General features: G+C 48.5%; 1 protein-coding gene across 1 annotated transcript; it reads left to right on the top strand.

Moving 5' to 3' along the window:
* The first annotated feature begins 15,250 nt into the window (after window positions 1–15,250).
* On the top strand, window positions 15,251–16,406 carry LOC132480665 (zinc finger protein 239-like). Its single transcript, XM_060085046.1, has 2 exons — window positions 15,251–15,901; window positions 15,939–16,406. The coding sequence occupies exons 1-2, from the start codon at window positions 15,251–15,253 to the stop codon at window positions 16,404–16,406; spliced, it is 1,119 nt and encodes a 372-aa protein (XP_059941029.1).
* The last annotated feature ends 1,827 nt before the right edge of the window (window positions 16,407–18,233 follow it).

Below are 18,233 nucleotides of genomic sequence, written 5' to 3'. Positions count from 1 at the left end.
CTTATGAAACAGCTGCTACGTGGCAGATGCTGTCTTGGGTAACTAGGACAATCAAGATATATGACTTGATGAAGTTTACCTGCTAGTGATGAAAACAGACAACGGACAAATAAACCCAAAAATATAAAATAAAATATAGTTTGTGCTAGTTCTATAAGGTACATGACATAGAACTATGTGATAGTAATGGTGAGGCCACTTTAGATGGGAGGTGGTCTTTTTGAAGAGGTGGTGATTTTGAGCTAAATCCTGAAAGGTGGAAAGGAGCCAGTTATGCAAGAATCTGTGGCAGGGAGAACAGCATGTGCAAAGGTCGAGGGGGACAACAAGGAGGCCAGTGTGGCCAGAGCGGTCAGGCAAAGGAGGCAGTGATGGGGGATAGGGTCAGAGAGGCATCCAGGGTCTTGAAAGCCACAGTAACATCAATTTTTTTTTTTTGGCCGTGCCGCATGGCATGTGGGATCTTAGTTCCCCAACCAGGGATTGAACCCGTTGCCCCTGCAGTGGAAGCGTGGAGTCTTAACCACTGGAGCACAAGGGAAGTCCCCCACAGTAACATCTTTGAATGTTATTGTAGGTGCGTTGGGAAGCGATGGAAGGGTAGAGGAAAGGTGTGATATAATCTGATTTATATTTTCAAGACTTCACTGAAACTATTATGTAAGGAATGACACAGAAGGGGCTATAGGTACAGAGGATCAGTTAGGAGGCTGTTGTACACCAGGTGAGAAACAATCGCATTTGGTGGTGGCAGTGCGTGTGGAAAGCAGTGGACAGATTCAGGGAATACTTTGGAGGTGGAGCTGAGAGCCCTCACGGATGGTCGGAATGGGAAGAGTGAGAGGAAGGGAGGAACCAAGGACGACTTTTGGGCCATGAACCTGACCCGCTGAGTGTCCTGCAGCACATTAGGTAGGGCCACGTGTTTGTGTGTGTGGAGAAAATCCAAAAGTCCCTTTCGGGCATGTTAAGTGTTCGATGTCCGAGTTTCTGAGGTCAGCACCAGGAGAGCCTGGATTACTCAGATATCAGGATTCAAAGACTCTGGGGGTGAGGGTTGGGAGTGGGCTCAGAAATCTGCTCAAAGAGCACAGGCATCTAGCAGGGGCAGTGGCAAAAGTAGGCTCCCGGTACTGTCCGCGGTTCTGAAATCCTTCAGGCGGATCTGTCCGTGGTGCTGAACCAGCCGCTCCTGAGCTGTCCGTGGTACTAAACCTCTAGGAACAAGAGCTGGAGACTCTCCCTCCCTCTCCCTCCCTCCCTCCCTCCTTCCCTCCGTCTCTCTCTGTAACTTTTTCAAAGTACCCACCCTCCTGGGAAAGGCCCCGCTGTTGCCTGGAAACAAAGCTCTCTGGAATGAAAGCAAATGAGGGGAAAAAAATCTGCAGTCATTTTTAAGAGGCATCTTTGGCTCTCAGGACTGCAGGACCTGGCTACATCTTACTGGAATTATTAACACGAAGTTTCCAAAACATCTCTGAATATAGGAAAACAAGGGAAAGATGTGCCAGAACTCAGGCTGTTGGTTACGTTGGATTGGGGGAGGCAGGGAAGTGAGATGGGGAGTGACAAGCCCTTCGTTTCTATGTTGTGACGTGGGGGCTACAAGCAGGATATTATTGTAGATTTACATAAATACATCACGGCTATATTTCATGCCAACCTGAATTGCAAACACTTGAAAACATGAGCTTTGGGTGGCACTTTTTGAAAGGACAAGAAGCCTTGTGATTTAAAAATGCCTCGGGACTTCCCTGATGGTGCAGTGGTTAAGACTCCATACCCCCAATGCAGGGGGCCCCGGGTTCGATCCCTGGGGAAACTAGATCCCACATGCATGCCGCCACTAAGAGTTCGCACGCTGCAACTGAGGAGCCTGCCTGCCGCAACTAAGACCAAGCGCAACCAAATAATAAATAAATAAATAAATAAATATATATATATATATATATATTAAATTTAGAAAAAAACTAAAAAAAATTCCTCAAAAGTCCATACTTGAGAATATGATCAATTGTGTAAACTGTGTTTGTTATTTTCATGTCATCTTAGCTGGTGAATTATCATGCTGGCCATCTTTTGTTAGGATTAGTCTTGATTTATGTAGGTTTTGAATTGTGTAATATCTTAAAAAATGAGTCCCTGGGGTAAAATCCAACCATTCTGGGATTGATGAATGAATGAATGAATGAACACGTTTGTCATTCCCAAAGATCGGGTCACCAGGGAAGCCACAGCTTTTCCCACCACTATGAAGAGACAGACATTCACAAAGCACCCACTATGTGATGGATTTTGCAGGGGACACCCAGGACGCCTGAGGTGTTTCTCCGTTTCCTAAGTGGATGATTTCCACACCTCTTCAAGGGGGAGGAAGATCTGCGGCTTTGATGTGAGCTCGTTGATCAGGTGGAGACGCTGAAATCTGGCCCTTACGTACTCTTCTGTCCTCTCATGGCATTGTCAGCCCAGTGGGTTTTGATGTTCCAAATTCTCTAACGAAGCTGTAGCTCATTACATTCTATATTTTTCTTGCCTATTGTCGGTCTCACCTTCTAGAATTTAGGCTCCATGATGGTAGGGACTATCTGTTTCTATGTCATCCCCAAGCCTCCAGCATCTAGAACACTTCTTCTAGATGGTCTATGAATTTTTTGAAGGGTTAAATGAATTAAAGGTGATGTTTGTAAACACAAGATATCCCAATATCTTAAAGTTGGTAACTCACTAAATTAAAAAGAAAATGAGTGAACTGAACTAAGCACATCAGTTGGCTGGATGCAGCCCAAGATTTGCCCGGTTGAGTCCTCCAAGGTCATGGAATCCCTACTGAGAAAGACTCTGTCATGGGACCACGTCACGGCCAGGAGAAGTGATGTTCCCTCCTTCAGTCCATCAGTGGTGGCCCAGAAGGCAGGGTTGTGTGCCACCAAGCATGGAATCTGGTCAGTAAGGATCACCCCACAAGGATAAGAACTTACTTTATCCCTTTTAACAATTTCAGGGAAAATTAATCACATTGTGTGGGTGCATCTATTTACCGTGGCTCTTCCCCCAACTAGCAGACACTTAGGCTATTTCCAAACAGTAATCATTTGGAAGCCTCAGACCTCTTGAGAGAGATGCAAATTCAACTGTAAACCACACAGCCATGATTTAACCCAGGGCAATCTGTTGCCAAAGACCTTCTTGTTTCACGACTACTGAAGATTCTTCAGTTTACTCTGCAGGCAAAAAGTAGAATGACTAATGTGAGAAAAACTCACCTAGTTGCCAAAAACCTTAAAGCATCCAGTCACTCGGGGTGTCTAGGGTGAAATATAAAATGACAGAGAGTTGCCACATCTGCTTAGAGAAATACGTGCCCACAGAGCTTTTCTGTGGTCTGACTGATGGGGTTCACATTCTAAAGACAGAATCTTTAAAAATCAAATAACATTTATTGATAGCTTATCGTGTCCTCAACAAGATGCTATCCATAGGGTGATGTTATTATCCTCATTTTACAAAACAAAATAGATCTTTGTGGACTGATATGGAAAGGTCTCAAAGACACATCATTGTATAGGAAAAAAGCACGTTGCAAAGCCACAGATGGAGTCTGACATGCCTTATATGAAAAAACCAACAACACGTAAAACAATGTCAGATATTTTCTATGGATGCATAGATGTGTATGTAAAGGCTTGCCAAATTTAAAACACAAAACGTATTTAAAAGAAAAAGCTCACAAGACATTACCGAGTTTATCAAGGTTACATTTGTTTGTTCATGATGAAAACCCACTAATCTTTTTTTTTTTTTTTTTTTTTTTTGCCACACTGCACATCTTGCGGAATCTTAGTTTCCCAACCAGGAACTGGATCCGGGCCCCTGGGAGTGAAAGAGCCAAGTCCTTTCACTGAAGGACTCGAGTAGCTAAACTGCCAGTGAATTTCCCCCCAAAAACCACTAATTATGTTAAACGATTATCACAGTCAGAAAGTTCATGACAGACCCTCAAATTTCAGCATGGCAAAACTCACAGATAGGAGGGCTTCCCTGGTGGCGCAGTGGTTGAGAGTCCACCTGTGATGCAGGGGACGAGGGTTCGTGTCCCGGTCCGGGAGGATCCCACATGCTGCGGAGCAGCTGGGCCCGTGAGCCATGGACGCTGAGCCTGCGCGTCCGGAGCCTGTGCTCCGCAACGGGAGAGGCCACAACAGTGAGAGGCCCGTGTATGGCAAAAAAAACCCCAACCAAACAAACAAAAAAAACAACTCATGGATAAAGTTGATTTTGCTTAAATTCCAGGTTTACAGGAAGTTTTTTGTTTTGGGGGGATCAGGACTAAATAGGATGACCCCGTTAAATTTGGTTAATCTCAGGGTGTAAACTAATTTTTCTTCCTGGACTATGGCACGCCGTGAATGTGACAGTTTTGCTTCCATGTGTATTGCTTACCAAATAAGAAGTTAAAAATCCTAAAATCCAAACATTGACCATTGTATTTCAATGTCAGAGATGTTAGCAATAAAAAAAGTAAAAGTGCACCTTAACATAAATGAAATATGACATATCGATTTAATTATGACAACTTAGTCAATAACAACAGTGCGTATATCCTAGTAAGAGGCTGATATGCATTTGGCATTGTTATTATGGGATGGGTAATATTAGCCAAGATAAGGAAAGTCAGGCCAGTATCAATGCATTCGCAGATATGCACACACAAATTCCATTTCCTTCTGTAGGCACAGAGATGTATGTAAATGAAAAGTAAAAGCGCACTCCCAGTGCACCCCAAATCCACAGCAGTCACTCACCTCTAGAGCAGAGACTGGGGTTGCTGAAGTGAGATCAGCAGGAAATCTTGATCTTTGACAGAGCAAATGTGTGCACTTGTTGACTGTCAAGAAAGAAAAATAAAATAATAAGTTTAAAAGAGAGATTTGGAGAAGGTAAGTCCGTCTCTGAGAGGTGAACTATGAATGGTCTTGCTCACCCCTAATTCCCACTGTCTAGCACACAGCAGTCACCCTTCTGATCCCTATTAAACCAGATCACCTGGCTCATACAGCCAGTCACTAGCAGAGTTGTGATTCAGACCTGAAACTCACAGGCTCTAAAACCTACTCCACCCCACAGACAGCCTACTTCAGAAGGCTTTTCAACACCACGAGAGATAGCCCTCCCCTCCCCAGCCTCACCCCAAAATAGGGTTTGTAAATTCCCCAGGGAGGGGGCTGGGGGATGGCGGTCAGTTCTCCACAAGAGTCCTCTCCTCCCAGAGAGGATCCTGGGTCCACCCTTGGGCAGCCAACCTGTTTTTCTTTCCATCTGTGGGAGACAGTTGATTGCCATGGAAACCCACATCACCCTCCCAACGATCCAGACCACCAGCAATGGGAAAGACAGTCCTACCTTTTGATTCCCTGGTTTGTTGGGCCTGATAGGATAAGATGAGGGCTGTGTGTGTACATGTGTGTGTACAGCATCTCTTGAAGGTTTCTAAAGAACCTGATAATTGTGGTCACCAGAAGAGAATCCGGTGTTGGAAGATGAGGAGAACGTTGTTTTTTGTCTTATATTCTCTGTCCCTTTTGAGTGTTGTATCAAATAAGCTCTTAAATAAATAATAAAGGCATAAGGTGGAAAAATATGTATGTTTTTAAAACATTAGGATAAAATGAATAAAGAATTGGAATACAATGTTGACATGAGATGTACAGTGATTTAAAACTTCTTTCTGGGACTTCCCTGGTGGCACAGTGGTTAAGAATCCGCCTGCCAATGCAGGGGACACGGGTTCGAGCCCTGGTCCGGGAAGATCCCACTTGTCGCAGAGCAACTAAGCCCGTGCACCACAACTACCGAGCCTGCACTCTAGAGCCCATGAACCACAACTACTGAGCCCGCGAGCCAAAACTACTGAGCCCACGTGCCGCTACTACTGAAGCCCGTGCGCCTAGAGCCCATGCTCCACAAGAGAAGCCACTGCAATGAGAAGCCCATGCACTGCAACGAAGTAGCCCCCGCTCGCCGCAACTAGAGAAAAGCCAACACACAGCAACAAAGACCCAATGCAGCCAAAAATAAATGAATAAATAAAATATTAAATTACTTAAAAAAACTTCTTTCTGAAATCAAAGTCATGTACCCACATACTTTAAAAAAATCAAATAGTTCTGAGTGGCAGATACATGGGAGGTAATGGGGGAGGGATGGAGTGGGGGTTTGGGGTCTGCAGATGCAAACTATTATACAGAGAATGGATAGACAAGGTCCTCCTGTAGAGCACAGGGATTTATATTCAATATCCTGGGATACACCATAATGGAAAAGAACATAAAAAGAATGCATACATATGTATATCTGAATCACTTTTCTGTACAGCAGAAACTAACAAAACACTGTAAATCAACTATATGTCAATAAAAAAATACATGGGAGGTAAGTTGTCCTATCCTCTATACTGTCCCATAGGCTTGTAGGATTTCATCATTACTTTTTGAAGGGCAACGGGAGGGTCCCAGTTTCAGGTGAGGTACAGTAAGTACACTCTGCCCTGTATCTCTCACTGAGGCGTTTCAATAAATTAGCAACCTGTAAAGAAGTAGGAGTCAGTCTGAGAATTTTAATCACCAACAGCTGGCACCCTTTGGGTGATACGTAGGACAGGACAAGGCAGCAGGGTCGGAGGCCTTCAGTCAGCAGCTATTTACCAACTTTCAGAGAAGCATCTCAATAGATTAACAACCTGTACAGAAGTAGTGGCGTTTCTCCTATCGATACTTCTCTCTCTGTCTCTGTCTCTGTCTCTCTCTATATATAAGGCTGTATAGTTATATAGTTATATAGACATAAGTATATATACTTCATATATAGTTACATAGTTATATATGTACAATATATACATGCACTATGTATATAGTGTATATATATATACTTTTTAAAAACATAAATGAGAATACACAAGATACACTGTGGTCAATTGTTCATTTGCTTTCTCATTTAACACTGTAACCAGAGCTCCTTCCATATCAGTCTATTCAAGTCTTCCTCACCATTTCTTACCCAGACGAATCCTAAGCTACTTAGCCAACTTTCTAAGGACAGACTCTTGGGTGCTGCCTATTTTTCCTGTCTTCTGAGCAAGGTTTCAGTGAACCTTGGGGTGAGAGGAGGCTATCCTTCCCCCAGATATGCATACAGCGGTCTTTGCCAACTGGGGCTCTGCTCAGATATCCCCTCCTTAGCGAGGCCTCCCCGACTGCCCAAGCTGAAGTAGCCTTCCCCTTCACCCTCCACCTAATTACCTCTGATCATGCTCAGAATTTAGTGCTCATGGCTCCATATGACAAAGGGCTTTGGTTTGCTCACTGCTGGATTCCCAGCCCCTAGAACAGTGCCTGGCACAGAGGAGCTGCTCAGATATTCGCTGAATGAATGACTCTCCACTCACCCTGAAGCCTCTTGTCTCTTGAGATTCCTGATTATCAGAAGATGCAGAAATTCTACATATTCACATACTTAAAACCGCCTCTCCTCCACCACTAAGGGGGAAAGAAAGGAAAAAAACCTCAGGCTCCTTGACCTAATTCTCTCCTCCCCCTTTCCACACACTTCTGCTCACACCAACCTCCCTGTGATACCTTGAATTCAGCAGTGAAAAGTGGCAACTTCACACTTGCCTCTCTCTGTAAAGCAGGTGGTCACTTATAAATAAACACCCACATTCCCTGTAGTCAGCTCTTTAAAGAAACTTGGGCAATAGGAAAATTCCCTCTATGAATTTTCATGCATTGGAGAATATTGGTTGGGTAAATGAGTATCTATGATGAAGGAAATGGAAAATCTATGGAGCCTCCTAGGGTGATGATGCCAGTGGAGGTGAGTGGGTGGGGAGATGGATGGATTTAATTCCCTCCTAATATTTCTCCCTGGTCGTGGGAGACCAATAAACCCCAGGGAAATTTGTTCTGATAATAGGCATGGAGCATGGTTGCACTTGAACCTCACATCAACCTTAGGAAGTGATAATAAAATTATTATAATGATAATTATGACACATAATAGAACCCTTTTGTGCCAAGAACTGTTCTAATTGCTTCACTGTATTACTTCATTTGCTCTTCATTACAACACTATAAGGTAGATACTATCCTTATCCCCATTGTACAGATGAGGTAACTGAGGTGCAGAGAAATTAAGTCACTTTCCCAACATTCCTTAACAGGGGAACAAGAAAGCCAGAATCTGAATGCAGCAGTCCACCCCGGAAGCTATAACCTGATACTGTCATTTGCACCTCGTTGGTCAGAACCTAGTTACCTGGCCACATCCAGCTACAAGTGAGACTGGGAAGTGCAGCTAAAACTTAGGGGTTCTGGCACAATAGAAGTAGAGACAAGTTTTGCGGGACAGTGAGCAGTCTCTACCCGCTCATCCCCAATCTTGGCTTTCTTCCATGTAGTTAAGATCCAAAAACTCAGGAACGCACAGCCCAGCCACCCCACATAATGGGCCAGGCAGTAATTAAGACAGACATTCTTATACATTGGCAGGGGGAGTGCCAGTAGAGAAATCATTCTGGGAAGGTGTATTGGTATCGCTAACTGATGCTATCTCCAGGTAGATAATGTCTCCAACTCCCAGCTGGTGTCAGAGAACTGCTTGGTGGTTTTGGGAAAAACACACATTGGAACTGGTGTCAGAATCAGAAGGTCTAAACTCCAAAATCCTACAGCATCACTTCTGCCATATTGTATTGGTCAAAGCAACCCACAAAGACAGCACATGTTCAGGGAATGGGAAAACAGAATCCAGCTCCTGAGAGCAGAAGCTGCAAAAAATCATGGCCATTTTTAATATCAAAAATGAGAATATATTTATTTATTTATATATTTGTATGTTTGTTTTTTGGCTGCACCACCTGGCTTGTGGGGTCTTAGTTCCTGGTCTTAGTTCCCTGACCAGGGATCGAACCCAGGACCCTGGCAATGGAAGTGCAGAATCCTAACCACTGGACTGCCAGGGGATTCCCAGAGAAAATTTTTAATGGAAAAAGGAAATGGGGGGGGGAAAGAGGAGCAATAAAAAAAGTTTTTTTAAAGCTTATGGGAAGAGGTAGCATGAGGGCCCCAGTCCTAGGACCACACACATGCCCCGGGACGGTGGTCGCAGCTTCAGGGCAGGCAGATTCTGCTCTATCTCCTCCATCTCTGCAAGCTTCAGGATCTAGCGCAGATCCAAATAAAGACAAAACGCAACCACGTGCTACTCCCATCTTGCTGACCCTGTCCTGTGGCCTTTCCCAAATATATTATACCTAAGCCTCTCCTCCTGCAGTTAAATGACATGATATGTGTGTCAAGAGTTTCGGGGGTGCAGAGTACACACTCAAATGATAATAGTAGTGAGACTTGTTATACCCAGTGAGAGGCAACGTCTCATGACTATGAGAAGATTCAAATGGTTAATCCACATCAAGTCCTTAGGACAATCCCTGGCACTTAAAAAAGACCCCCAAAGTGCTGTTGCTATTGTGGTTGCTGTGGGTATTTTAAGAGGCCCCATCAAACTGTTATAAAACTCGAGAAGCTTAGTATATGTCACGAAAACAGCTAAGGCTTTAGAACTACAACGTCCAACGCAGTAGCCAGTAGCCATAGCAACTACGAAAACTTTATCAAATTAAGTACAACTAAGAATTCAGTTCCATGGCCACACTAGCCACACGCCAAGTGCTCAAGAGCCACATGTGGTCAGTGGCCACCATGCTGAACGTCGCGGACACAGAACTTCTGCATCTATGTATAAAGTTGGGTAGGACAGCGCTGTTTTGCGGGCCCCAGTTCCTTTTGAAAGGACTTTATGCCAATTAACTCACGTCATCCACACAACAACCCCATCTATAGTGCAGGTTTCGTGACTGCAACGTCTTTACAGACGAGGAAACCGAGGCTCAGAACATTAGGACACGGGTCCAAAGACACAGAGCTGGGATTTGAACCGGGCAGACCTGTCTCCCAACCAGTCCTAATCAATTCTTGCTGTTTCTTTCAGTATTGTTGAAGCAATTCTTCTTCCCTTCTTCATTCCTGCATCTTCCTCCCCTCCCCGCTCTCCTTCCCAACCCCCTCCCTTCCTTCTTCTCTTCCCTCTCCTTCCTTTCCCCCTCCCCTCCCTCTTCTCTCAAGCCCCTCCCCTCCTGCCCCTCTTTTGGTCTTCCCTCCTCCCCATTTCTCCCTCCTGATCCCCTCCCCTTCTCCCAGTAGGAGTACCACTCTCCTCCCCGCCCCTCTCCATCCCCCCTCCACACTCCACCCCTCCCCTAACTCCTCCGCCCTCCTTCCTTTCCTCCTCCCCTCCCACTCTCTCCAAGCCCCTCTCCATCTCCCTCCTCCCCTCCTCCCCACCAATCCCTCTTCTTCTCCCACCTCTCAGTCCCCGCCCACCCCGGTCGGCGCGCAGAGAAGTCTGGGAGCGCGGGGTGGGTGTGGCCTCACGCGGCGCGGGGGCGGGGCGGGAGCAGTGGAGTCGCGCAGGCGCAGACCGAGCTCTCGCTGGCCATATCGCGGTCAGAACCCCAAAGCGGCCCCGCGGCCGCCGGTGAGTCCACGCAGCCCGCCCCGCCGGGTTCACTGGTCCGCCGGGTTTTCGTCGAGGGGGAGGACCATGCACTTTGGATCGCGGGAGGGACCCTGGAGGGGGCTCTGAATCCCTGCCCCGCCCCTGCGTGCCTCAGTTTCCCCGCCTGGACAGTGGGTGCGAGGACCGCACCTGTAGCCGAGGTGCTATCCATCCGCCGGATCTGCTCCGTTCTCGCTACTGTTTAGGTAATAGTAACGGCCCCGCCGCCGCTGGCAGTCACGGAGCGTTGATTTCCTCAGTGCCGGGCGTTGAGCTGAGTGCTCAGTGCTTAGTCAGCTAAGCTGAGTGCTTAGCTGAATACTCACTCCGCGCCCCGCAGAGGGTGTCCCGCTCCAGCAGTGCCAGCGTCGCCCGCCCGGAGGTCGTCAGAGATGCAGATCCTCGGGCCCCCTCTCCCGGGAAGACCGACCCAGATTCCCTGGGTGTGGCCCCCCGGGGCCGTGGCCTCCTAAGCTCTCCCGGTGATGCTGATGCTGATGAAGTGAGAGAGACGCCCTTTCAGCTCGTTAAACCCTTGCAGTAGCCTGATCCGGTACGCACTGTGACTTCCCCATAACTGAGGCACCGAAAAGAAAAGACTCCCCACCCACCCCACCCTCCCGCACCATCACCACCAGGGGGTTATTAAGTGCGACTTAATAACCACACTTAGGAAGCTCCGAGTCCGGCACCATTCTGGGGTCTTTATCTGTATTGACTCACTCAATTCTCACAACCCTATAAAGCAGGGGTATTATGCCCCTCACCTTACAGAGGAGGAAACAGAGGTTAAGTGACCCGCCCAGGAGCACACAACTAGGATGTGGCAGAGCCGAGACTGGAACCCAGGCATCTGGATCCAGAGTCTGGTCTCCGTCAGAACAGTGCTCTCCAGGGTGGGGCGTCCGCCAGGCCATGCAGTGGGGTGCAGCCAGAGAATGTTAGGGCTTGTGTTCCTGGGTCGTTTCAGTCCGAACATATAGTGATTCACCTTCACTCCTTAATTCGAAGATCCGTTTTTTTTCATAGTTTAATATCTCCGAAATTAGGATGTGTCTTAACCACTGACGGTATGTTGCGGTTTAATTGGCAGATTCTTTTTTTTCCTTAGTGAGATAAAATCATGTTTTCTTTCGACCTATGATCTCTTGGAGTAAATGAAATACAGTTTTTACTAGAGTACATGTATATACATATGTACGGTATTTGGTGTAGTTACGTGTATTAATGTAATTATGGTATTTCATGTGAGCATGTATTAATAGACCTTATTATATACATGTATGTACAGCATTTAGTATATCTTTATATATACACCTTATTTACAAGGGAATATGGTATTTAGAGTTTATTTACCATATATATGTATATATGGTATTTGTTCTGTGTAAATAGTTTATATGCCCATGTATATGGTAGTCAGAACTGTAGTATATATAATCAGTTTACATATATCTTACACACGTGCCTATGTAGTATTTAGTGTGCATGATTACACATTACACATTTATACAGGTATAAATGGTATTTAGTACCATAGCACACAGATATAAGATCACATATATCTTATATACATATATATGTGGCATTTAGTGTGTGACTGAACCACATATACATGTATATGTGATATTTTGTGCATATATCTTATACACATGTCATGTATATCAGTTTCTATATATCTTATATGCATGTACATATGGTATTTAGTATGTGGTTACATCTCATATGCACATAGATATGGTATTTAGAATGTGTGCACCTTATGTACTCAAATATAGATATATCTCGTTTTATTGTGTTTTGCAGATACTGCGTTTTTTTACAAATTGAAGGCTTGTGGCAACCCTGCATTGATCAAGTCTATTGGTGCCATTTTTCCAACAGCATTTGGTGACTTCTTGTCTCTGTGTCACATTTTGGCAATTCTGGAAATACTTCAAACTTTTAAAAATTATTTGTTACGGTAATCTGTGATCAGTGATTTTTGATCTTACTATTGCAAAAAAACTACCACTCACTGAGGCTCAGATGATGGTCAGCATTATTTAGCAATAAAGGATTTTTAAATTAAGATACGTACATTTTTTTAAGACATCATGCTACTGCACACTTAACAGATTACAGTATAATATAGACATAACTTTATATGCCCTGGGAAACCAAAAAATTTGTGTGACTCTCCTTATTGCGATATTTGCCTTATTGTGGTGGTTGGGAACCTAACCCACAATATCTCCAAGGTATGTTTGCACCTGACCATGCATACTCATGGCAGCATTACAACAGCCAAAATGTGAAAACCACCCTAATGTCCATTAGCAGAGGAATGGATAACAAAACATGGTGTGTTCACACAATGGAATATTTTTCAGCCATGAAAAGGAATGAGGCCCTGATACATGCTACCACATGGGTGAACCTCAAATACACCCAGCTCAGTGAAACAAGCCAGACACAAAGGGCCACATAGTGTAGGGTTCCATGTGTATGAAATGTCCAGAACAGGCAAATCCATGGAAACAGAAAGCAGATTGGTGATTGCCAGGGCCTGCGGTGAGGAGGGAATGGGGAGGGACTGCTTCATGGGTGCGAGGTTTCCCTTTGGGGGTGATGAAAATGTTTTGGAACTAGATAGCGGTAATGGTTACCCAACATTATGAATGTGCTAAATGCCACTGAATTGTACAGTTTAAAATGGGTAAAATGTTAAATTTTATGTGTATCTGAGCATAATAAAAAAGGAGGGGGTGGGGGGCGGCTAGTTGTGGGCCAAATCCTTTGCAGGGTACTGGAATAAAAGATAATAAAGGGAAGCCCAGTTTAGTAGGACGAATGTTGAGTATATAGATGGTGATAATAAAATAACAACAACAACAAAACATATATCCCTTACCATATGGCAAGCACTTGTTCATAGCGAGTTACTTACACTAACTTGTTGAAACGTCGTAATGACTCCATGAGATGGGGACCTTATGCCCATTTTCTAGATGAGGAAACTGAGGCACAGAGAGGTTGACTAACCTGTGCAAAGCTACACAGCAGGTAAGTGGCAGAGCCAGAACTGAAACCCAGGTATCCGGCTCCTGCAGCCTCACAGTTCACCAGCCCAGGCAACAAGTGTCAAAGGACAGTGGCAGGCAAGGCTTGGGTCGGCGCCTAGGTGAGAGGCCCTGGTTCTCTCCAGAGCCCCACGAGCTGGGTCAGGGGTGGTGGCCAGAGGAAGCTGATGCAGTACGGAGCAGTCAAGGGCGTGATGAACACTCTGCAGCTGGGGACTGATTTCTCTGTCCCTGGGCCTTTGTTCCTGGGGGATTTTTCATCTGGTAGCAGAGCTGGACCCCAAGTGTAAGCTGGGGCCTGGGGCAGTGGTGGGGGCTCAGCCGCTTGGCCCTAAGGGTGGATCTCAGGTCCAGGTCCTGATGGGGGTGTCTAGGCAGAGTGGGCCTGGGTCTGATCCCACCTGGGAGACACATCCCCACTCCCCACTTCCCCAGCCACCACACTGTGGCGGTGTCTGGGTAGCGTGAGCCCTTGGCGGGTGTGTGCTGTGTGTCTGTGTGTTTCTCTGGATGAGAAGAGCTGTGTGTGTGTACGTGTGAGTGCGTGAATCCAGGGGGCAGGGCTAGGCCTGGTCTCTCACTGTCCCCCCCCCCCACCACAGTTCCATCAGCCCCCAGACCCCACCACCCATCCCCTGGTCACTGTGGGCAGTGCAGGGGTGGCTGCCCAGCTGCCGGCTGACAAGGCCCTGGTGAGTAGTATCAGCTCCTTGCCCTCCTCCTTGTGGGTGGCTCAGCCTGGGCAGCCAGAGTCAAACGAGGCCCTGCTGGAGCCCCCCTCCGGGGCCTGTGCCCTGTCACCTGGGGCAGGGTGGCCACGAATACAGCTTTATGCCGAGTCCCACAAGTCCTCACAGAGAATCATCAAACTTTGGGATGGCCTTGGGGACCGCCACACAGCCCTGAAGCCCCAAACCAAATCCAGTCCCAGCCCTGTACTAATGATGTCATCCTAATGACAGCTGACGTTTCTTGAACACCTACTGTGTGCCAGTGCCATTCTGTGCTGGGGGAGGGGGATAATCCCTGGGAGGACCCACTGTGGCCAGGGCCTTGCCCCACCTCCCTGGCTCCTCCAGCCCTGCCGGCCTGGTTGAACCAGACATCTTTGCTGTCACAGGAGTTGGTGACATTCAAAGATGTGGCCGTGAACTTCCCACAGGAGGAGTGGCAGCAGCTGGAGCCGCCTCAGAGGGACCTGTACCAGGATGTGATGCTTGAGAACTTCCAGAACTTGAGCTCCCTGGGTAAAACGGGGGGTTCTGGGGAGGGCCCTATTCCTAGTTCACAGGTGGCCCCTTCTCGCTGTGTCCTCACAAGGAGGAAGGAGTGAGAGCTCTCACTAATCCCATCTGAGTACTCTGCCTTTATGACCGACTCACCTCCCACCCACCTAATGCCATCGCCTGGGGATTAGGATTTCCACATATGAATTTGCGGGGGGCACATACATTCTGTCCACTGCACACACACACTGGACCTCATTCTAGAGCCCTTAGCAAGTACTTGAGGAGCCTTCTCTTTGCTTTCCCAGCCCCCAGCCTTCACCCCTTCCAGCTCTGCGAGTAGGTGACATGGGTGACATTCGTGTTTTCCGTCTCTTTCAGAAATGGAGTCTAGACTGGAGAGGAACGGCCCAGTGGAAGCTGTCCCTGCAGGAGTATCCCCTGAGCTGGACCTGGAAGAGCTGGGAGGGGGCTGCCCCTGGGGCTGTGCATCAGGAGAGGCCGGGACAGCTTCAGGAAGGGCCCCTTCAGAGCATCAGCCAGGAGACCCCCAGCCAGGAATTCCAGGAGGGAGGGGACCCCACAAGTGCGGCTCGTGGAATCCCAACTGGGAGAGCCCCTGCCGTCACTGAGAAGCCCTGTGTGTGCCAGGAGTGCAGGGAGGCCTTTGTGCACTGCACCGAGCTGGCGCAGCCCCAGCGCGCGCACGCCCTGGACAAACCCTTCGCGTGCGGCGAGTGTGGGAGACGCTCCCGCAGGAAAGCCACGCTCACGGCGCACCGGCGCGTCCACACTGGCGAGAAGCCATTCACGTGCGCGGAGGGCGGCAAGGCCTTCTGCCAGCTTGCCAACCTCACGGTGCACCGGCACAACCACATGGGCGACCGGCCCTACCGGTGTGCCGAGGGCAGCCGCGCCTTCGTGCAGAACACGCAGCTGCTCGGGCACCGACGCACACACACCGGCGAGCGGCCCTACAAGTGCGGCGAGTGCATTAAGGCCTTCACCCTCATCACCAACCTGGTGTACCCACCAGGTGCACCGGCGCATCCACACCAGGGAGAAGTCCTTCGTGTGTGACCTGTGCGGTAAGCGCTTCACCAAGCGCTCCTCCCTCCTCGGGCACCAGTGGGCCCCCAGAGGCGAGAGGCCCCACCCGTGCAGGGTGTGCGGGAAGGCCTCCCGCAAGAAACCCGAGCTGGGCAACCACCACCGCACGCACACGGGCGAGCGGCCGTTCAAGTGCTACGAGTGCGGCAAGGCCTTCAGCCAGAAGGCGTGGCTCGTGGTGTACCGGCGCAGCCACACGGGCAAGAAGCCTTTCCATTGCAGCGCCTGCGGGAGATCCTACAGCCAGAAGGGCTACCTCACCGTGCACCGGCGGCCCCATACCGGAGAGAGACCCTTTGGGTGCACGGAGTGCGGCAAGACCTTCAGCCAGAAGGCGCACCTCTCCATTCACCTGCAGATCCACACGGGCGAGAAGCCCTTACCGCTGCGATGAATGCAGGAGAAGCTTCCGGAAGGTGTCCTTCCTGCTCCAGCATCAGGCCATCCACAGTGACGAGGCCCTTCCAGTGTGGCGTGTGCAGCAAGGCCTTCGTGCGGAAGTCCACCCTGGTCCAGCACGGCTGAAGCCACACAGGGGAGAAGCCCTACCAGTGCGGGCAGCGTGGGAAAGACTTCCGGCACCAGCCCACGCTGACGGCGCACCGGGAACCTCACCTGCCACCAGAAGACCCACGCTGCTGCAGGGGTGCCCGCCAGGGAGCCCAGCCTTCTGCCCAGCCTCCCAGATATCCTGTCACAGGTCAGGCCTGAGAAGGCGGCCAAGTTTCAGCATCCTCCCGTCATCACTTTAGAATTAACTTAGGGACGTCAAGAGACGCCCTTGGGGCTTGTGACACATTCCTGAGAATTCCCTCAGGACAGGCGACAGCCGCCCCACTTCAGCAGCGTGCGACCTGTTCAACCACACAGGGCCTGGCCCACACTCGGTCTCATGCTCTGCAGTCACCATTTTGAAATGCTTAATAATCTCTGGACAGAGGGCCCCATATTTCTGTTTTGCACCAGGCTCCAAAAATTATCCCCATTCCCAGGGGAGAGATTAGATCAGGCAGGGGTTGGCAAACTGCAGCCCTGGGGCCAGACCTGCTTTCACATGGCCCCCGAAGTAAGAACGGCTTTCACACTGTAAAATAAAGCGAAAAGAATACGACACAGAGAGAGCTTTTGTGGCTTGCAAAGAATACATAGTCTCTGGCCTTTTGCAGAAAAGGTTGGCCAACCCCTGCCATCAACCAACAGTTATTTGTGGAATTCCACACCCTTCCTCAGCACACGCTGGCAAAACCCTTTTGGTCTCATGGTCCCTCTTGGTGGTTCCCTCAGGTGGGCTCCTGCGACTAAGTGGAGGAGACTGGCCGGCTCCGTTCTTTCATTTCCCTCTAGGCCTTTTAAAAATTTTATTTATTTATTTATTTTTGGCTGCATTGGGTCTTTGTTTCTGCACGTGGGCTCTCTCTAGTTGCAGAGAGGGGTGGCTACTCTTCGTTGTGGTGCACGGGCTTCTCATTGTGGTGGCTTTTCTTGTTGTGGAGCACGGGCTCTAGGAGTGCGGGCTTCAGTAGTTGTAGTACGTGAGCTCAATAGTTGTGGCTCTCAGGCTCTAGAGCGCAGGCTCAGTAGTTGTGGCGCATGGGCTTAGTTGCTCTGCGGCATGTGGGATCTTCCCGGACCAGGGCTTGAACCTGTGTCCCGTGCATTGGCAGGCAGATTCTTAACCGCTGAGCCACCGGGGAAGCCCTTACTGTGGCTCAGACCAGCTGCTGCCTTTGGTGCTGAACATCACCTGTGTACCTGGCACTTTACCGGGAATAAACGTGATTCTCTGTTAAATGGCTGCTTAGTCACTGCCGGATCCGGCGTCTCTGCCAGAAAGGTCTGTCCAGTGGGAGCTTGCTGTAGCTCACTCACTGTATCCGTTTGCTCCGGCTGCCATGGCAAAAGGCCACAGACAGCACAGTGGACTTGAATGGCAGAAATCTCTTCTCTCGCCGTCCGGGGCCAGGGTGGGAGCAGAGGTGATTCCTCCTAAGGCCTCTCTCCTTGGCTTGCAGATGGCGGCCCTCCTGTGGCCTCTTCACGTGGCTGTCCCTCTGCCCATGTGCGGCCTGGCATCTCTCTCTCTCTCTTCTTAGGACACCAGTCATTGGATTAGGGCCCACTCATATGACCTCACAGAACCCTAATTATCCCTTTAAAGGCCTATCTCCAAATGCAGTCACATTTTGAAGTTACTGGGTGTTAGGATTTCAACATATGAATT

Source organism: Mesoplodon densirostris, chromosome 19 (assembly GCF_025265405.1).
Source record: "Mesoplodon densirostris isolate mMesDen1 chromosome 19, mMesDen1 primary haplotype, whole genome shotgun sequence".
NCBI lineage: Eukaryota > Metazoa > Chordata > Mammalia > Artiodactyla > Ziphiidae > Mesoplodon > Mesoplodon densirostris.
The sequence above is the reverse complement of the archived record's forward strand: the minus strand, read 5'-3'. Positions and strand labels throughout refer to the sequence as shown.